The sequence below is a fragment of the Anthonomus grandis genome, chromosome 10, assembly GCF_022605725.1.
Source record: "Anthonomus grandis grandis chromosome 10, icAntGran1.3, whole genome shotgun sequence".
Taxonomy (NCBI): Eukaryota; Metazoa; Arthropoda; class Insecta; order Coleoptera; family Curculionidae; genus Anthonomus; species Anthonomus grandis.
Genome location: NC_065555.1, coordinates 10,741,221 through 10,747,220, shown reverse-complemented (window position 1 = coordinate 10,747,220; position 6,000 = coordinate 10,741,221). Strand labels below are relative to the sequence as shown.

The 6,000-nt window shown below is 29.7% G+C and overlaps 1 protein-coding gene across 1 annotated transcript in view; it reads right to left on the bottom strand.

The window, feature by feature from the left end:
* The window catches only part of LOC126741736 (attractin), a 29,404-nt gene continuing 23,404 nt past the window's right edge, over positions 1 to 6,000 (bottom strand). Inside the window, exons 21-22 of the mRNA XM_050448281.1 lie at positions 5,259 to 5,412; positions 1 to 4,797 (exon numbers count right to left, since the gene is read on the bottom strand). Of these exons, the coding sequence (XP_050304238.1) occupies positions 4,631 to 4,797; positions 5,259 to 5,412 (321 nt within the window). The 3' untranslated portion in view covers positions 1 to 4,630. The remainder of the gene's footprint in view (positions 4,798 to 5,258; positions 5,413 to 6,000) is intronic.

Genomic DNA, 6,000 nt, shown 5'->3' with positions numbered 1-6,000 from the left:
TGTCGCTTTTCAATTTTTATTTTTGTTAAAATTAATAAATAATAACACCTAATTTACGTGATTTTGTTTCTAATAATGCTATGTATCAAATCAGTATAAACTTAGAAAAAAATCTCTAAAAACTAAGGAAACTGTACGAACACCAACAAAAAAAATTATAAAAAAAACAATTACAAATTATTTGTGAAGTCTTTAAAAAAGTACATCTAGTCCGTCGAATTTTAGGTCACAGACAGCTGCAATAAACATTAATTTAAAAATTGTAATAAATAACATAAGCTAAAATTAAAAACTATTACATTTCCTAGCAACTGTATTAACAAATGTTATTGAGGTGTCAAAACACAGAATGCCAAAAAAGTCTCCTGCAAGACTGAAATCCAGTAGCTTTGACAAATTATTACGAATGAATAAGTTTCCTACTTCGTATTCAGGTACACAAACAGAAATAATAATTTTACCATATAAGCGCAGCAAACATTTTATAAATAGATTACACTTTGTTTTCTAATAAATTAAATAATCTAACCTTTTCTATGTGATATAAAAAGTGCGTATATTTATGTCTTTTAAAATGGTCCTAAAAAATAACAAAACGTAGGCAATATTACATTATTTAATCAAAATCTAGTACAGGGTCAACGAATTAATACTAATAGGCAACACATGGATGCTTATTTCATATGCGTTAGAGGCATTTTTCCCAAATACGACTGGACTTTAGTCTAATCAATATTGATGTAAACCAAGTTATTATTTTAAGGAAATGAACTGGTAATTTTTCGTTGGGTTCTAAAACATTCTGTGTTTCAGTAAAAGACTCGCTGAATTTCGAAGTAATACTATAATTTATACCTTTATACATATTATACAGTAGTTCATCTTCCAGCCAAAGTGATTAGCATCCCCGCTTAAGTATCTGGTGATGTATTTGTAGAATGCACATAATTTTTTTTTTTAATTTTAAAGATATGAATATGAATATAAACATGAATATTTTACGTACGGAAATAAAAATAATGTCAGTTAAGAATTAAATTCCCAGAATAATTGAATCTACGTTAACAATCACAAAGAGATATTATGTTTTGTTGTATTTTCTATACTATGTACATAGGACCTAAACTTTGTTTCTATTCTACATAATATATGATAAAGATTTAAATTCAAGCAATAATTAGTTAAGTGAATATAGGTTTAATTACACTTCTAACATAAGCAAAAATCAATTTGTTGGCCCAAGATGGTTTTTCAAGTTGTTAGCTTTTAAGATTTAAGTGTGATCAAAAAGCAACATATTCAAATTAAGTCCAACAGTGCAATTTTGCACAAATCATTTAAGAATGTTTTTTTTTATCCTCTACGACAAGAATATTGAATTTACATATAGAAGGTTTTAAAGAGAACATGCACCAACTTAATTATCTTCAATCTATTTACATTGTTGGCCCTTGAGGTTATACTTATTTTTAAAAATGCAGGGAGTCCAGCGAGTTAAGAGATCTTAACTCACTAAAGAACACGTAGCGAAATTTTATAAGTAACACGAATTTACCTAAAGGGTTATATTCGAGTCGTAATTGTCCTTTAAACGCGGGTCCGCATGCTTTCTTATCGAGATATATTATTTTAAAGTTAATAGTGTTTCCTGGCCCTCTCGTTCGACAGATTTAAATCTCTTGGACTATTAATTATGAGAAATCTGTGAAAACAGCCCAACTGAACTGCTTCGTAAAATTAATAATACCCGTAAGGATCTAAGTAATAACCAACTTGTTTTTGGGAAAGCCAAGTCAGTTTATTAAACCGGCTAGGCTACGCTTACGATGTGAAAGTGGATAGTTTGAACAATTATTGTGTATAATTACTTTGTTAAAAAAAAACTCTTAAATAAAATTGATATTGTATGCAATAGAATTGTATGTTTTCGTCCCACTAACACAATTAAAATTAATTAAATCGTATCCCGATAAGGAAGCATTTGCGGACTCCTGTTGATAGGATATTTTCGGCTCGAATTTATAAAAAAAAACGTAATAAACTTTATCCCTTCACTCACGAGACACCCTATATTATCCTTTACGTCTCGAATAATTTGAAAACCTTTATTTTAATTTGTTCTTCTAATGTAGGGCGTTAAGACATTGAAATTGTACATTAAATTTCGACGTTTCGATCTCTATCAGTTCCCCTCAGAACTATATAAAATAGATCATCTGTGTTTAAAAAAAAACATGACATAAAATATAAGCAATAAGGAACATTTAAGGAAGTGGCATGGTAACGTTATCTGAAAAGATATCATACTAGAAGACCAAATTTAAGTTAAATAATCTAAAAGCCTTTTATTTCAACCTAAACCCAATATAGTAAAACTAAAACTTCATCTAAAAAAATTAGTGGAGTTTAAAATCAATGGAGTGTACGTTAATATTAATTAAGTAAATAAATGATTGGGATCTTATTTGTTCAAACTGATTTGTTTAATTACTAATCTCCGCGGGATATTTTTGATACGTGAAAACTCATATCAAAGTTAATGTTACGTCATATTCGAAATAATTATACGGGAAAGATTTGTAATAGACCTATAGAGTATCATATTATACCAAAACCTATCGGTTAACGGCAATTCCGACAATAACTGTTATGATAGTCTTTTCGCCGATTAAACTACTAAATTTACTTGATTTTAGCTTTTAAAGTTAATTATACGTTTTCGCTTTGGTTGGTCTTGAAACACTATTATTTTCTTTTTATTTTTCCATTTTGAACATTATGGAAAATGCTCCATAAATGTAGTTTATTTTTTATATCATGATTAAACTGGTCATGTCTTAAATATTACTTAAATAATATAAAAATTGGAGAGCTTTCAGAGATTTTTGTCCACAAGGAACAAGCATGTATTTTATAATATTATAAAACTTGAAATTTGTAAAACCCCTAAAACATTTTTTAAAAAAATTAACGATTCTTATTTTTATAAAAGTTTTGTACTGCACTTTGTAAAAATTGTTCCCAGGGAATTTTTAAAATACATTTTTGAATTAAAATTTAAATTTTCTTAAAATATGTCATGTTGGATTTGACAGATGATTAATGTGATAAAATAGTATGTAAATAAAAAATATATTTGTTATTACTAAATTTAAGTTGATAGAATAATAAAACGAACAGTTGAATTTGAAGTGTTACGAAATTATTAAACACGATTTTAAGTAAAAAAAACAATATATATAGAGTGTCTCTAAGTAACGCCAATAGTCTTAAATGAAAGTATTAGCTTTTTAATATGTTTTATAATTATTTTGATATTTATGCTAACGTTTTAATTTATATGTTGTTTTAGTGACCCAGTTCACTCATTTAAACTTTTAAGGGTAAGTTGGATGTGAGGTCAATTAAAATCCACGCAGTTCAAAACTTTTTTTCTATTATATTAATTATAAACAAAGTTAAAAACATTATGGTATACAATAATAATAATTAAAATATTATTCATTAACTTTGTTGCTTACACATCAGCACTTTGGTATCTTGTACACCATCATATTTTTAACTTTGTTTATAATCGTTTTTTAATTTGTAGCGCACTGAAGAAGGCCTTATATTTGCCGAAGCGTTGGCATTAAAGGAAAAAAAAGTTTTGAACGGCTTGGATTTTAATTGACCCCACATCCACCTTAATACACAGTAAGTTTAATAAAAAAAACTATTACTTTTATTTTAAAAAATATTCATGCTTTTGTTTGCTGCTCATTTAGGATAAAATATTATTTTTAAATTCATTAGCCTGTACTTACGCCTACGTATTTTATTTCAATCATCAGTACGAAATGCATATTAAATTTCGCAAAAGTTTGATAACTCGCTTAGAAGCCAGATATAAGGAAAATGTTTACTTATCCGAATAACATCAACTTTTGGACTAATACCAATAAATAATTTGGCCTTTAATAGCCAATATTGCCAGTATGTTACATCAACTTTGATGTCGCAGATGTTGGACAGTTCATCAAGAAATATGTATTATTGTTGCTCTACGTTTTGAAGGATTTAATTGTGTGACAGAAGCAACTTGCTTCCCTCTATTCTGAGGTATAGAGACAAACCTTAATTATATTCTCGAAATTCAACAAGAACTTTACAATTTGGACGATTAAGCTTAAGCAAAGTATTTAACTTCTAATATAATTAATATTTAAATCAATTTGCGAATGGTGATTTAGCATTAAGGTGTTAATGGAAGGTACTTTGCAACGGAATTGATAGTACCACATAAGCGTAAAATAAATATCTTCTCCAAAACTCGCGGTACAACTCAAAATCTTATATTTTAGAATACTTTGAATAAGCGTTGCTTTTATGATGCTTCAGTAATCATATGTTAATCTCTTTCTATTTATTATTCTAGTACCATGTATCTTGCTATAACACATTTAATTTTTCTCTCCCTTTCATTCTATGACACTCTAAGCCAACATTTTTAAAACGTCTCTCTCATAAATACAATGTTTTAACTTTTTAACACGCCGAGACAAATCTGGCCTAATTCTAGAGAAAATCTGATCACATTAGCTTAAATTCCTAAACATTAATATCATTTTGAAACATTTACTGTTTAGACTCAGATACAACTATCGGGGTGCTGGCTTTGGCCTTTACGCGCTTTACCCGTTTTAGTTTCCGTTTTCATGTGATCTATACTGAGCCGCCTTGGGTTGCCCAGTGTAACTAGCGCACTAGCAATGCAGAGGCCAGCTGCCTGACCTTTTACAGTGTAATCTTCACCACCTGAAAAAAAAAACACAGAAACGGTATTTTTATTGAAATAAATTGTTGCCACTAGGAAAATGCATGATTTGATTATAATCATTAATATTTTTTAGACTTATCAGATTAAAAATTGCATAGGCAAGATCTCAAATTACTTGAGAGACAAGTACAATATTAAAATTATAAACAAACTAGTAAAGCATCTACATCATACAATATCCGAAAATTTTAACGTGAGTGGTAAATAACTTAGAAATAAATAGATTGCATTATGTATACTTTGTTTTTGATAAATCATGATTATTACTCACCTGAGTATTATGTAAAATTAGAAAATAATAAATTTATAAGCTTTAGCTTATAAACGTTAAAGCTTATAAATATTATTATGGCGAACCAATGTTGAATTAATCTTGTGATTTAAATTGTATTTCGCAAACTATATTTAATTTAAAATCTGTTATATTCTTTAAACTTACCAGTTGGTAGCCTGACTAATAAACTCAGTACAGCAGCGCGGCTACCTTCACAAGGCTCTAGGGCTATGGGACTAGGCGAGTCTCTTTTTTTTCTATCTCTCTTCCACATATCGGACAAGTCAATCGATTTTTGCCGTTCTAGCTCAACTAAAACCTAAAAATGTTTCATGTAAAATGTTCTTATGTATACAGAGTGTTTCAGAACTAAGGGATCAAACTTCTGGGGGTTGTTCAGTGCAACAGAAGAATCCATTTGAGTATAGGAACCCATGTCCGGAATTGAGTGACGCATTTCCGGACATGGGTTCCTATACTCAAATGGATTCTTCTGTTGAAGAATATGAATACAAGTAACGCTTCTGTCTGGCGGGTACTACACGAGCAACAACTCCATCCTTACCACTTCCAAAAAGTTCAAGGTATAACTGCAGCCGATTATCATCCTAGAGTTCAACTTTGTCGATGGCTTCTGGATCACATCATTGCACAACCAAATTTTTTACAATATGTTTTGTGGACCGATGAAGTCTCTTTCACAAGAGACGTTATTTTTAATAGTAGGAATAGCCATGTTTGGGACGAAGAAAATCCTTATGCAATTTTTCCAAGAAAACATCAGAATCGTTGCTCTGTCAACGTATGGGCAGGCATTGATGGTGATTATTTAATTGGGCCATACCTTTTACCGGAACGGTTAACAGGACCTATTTATCTGCGTTTCTTGGAGGAAGTTCTCCCAGAA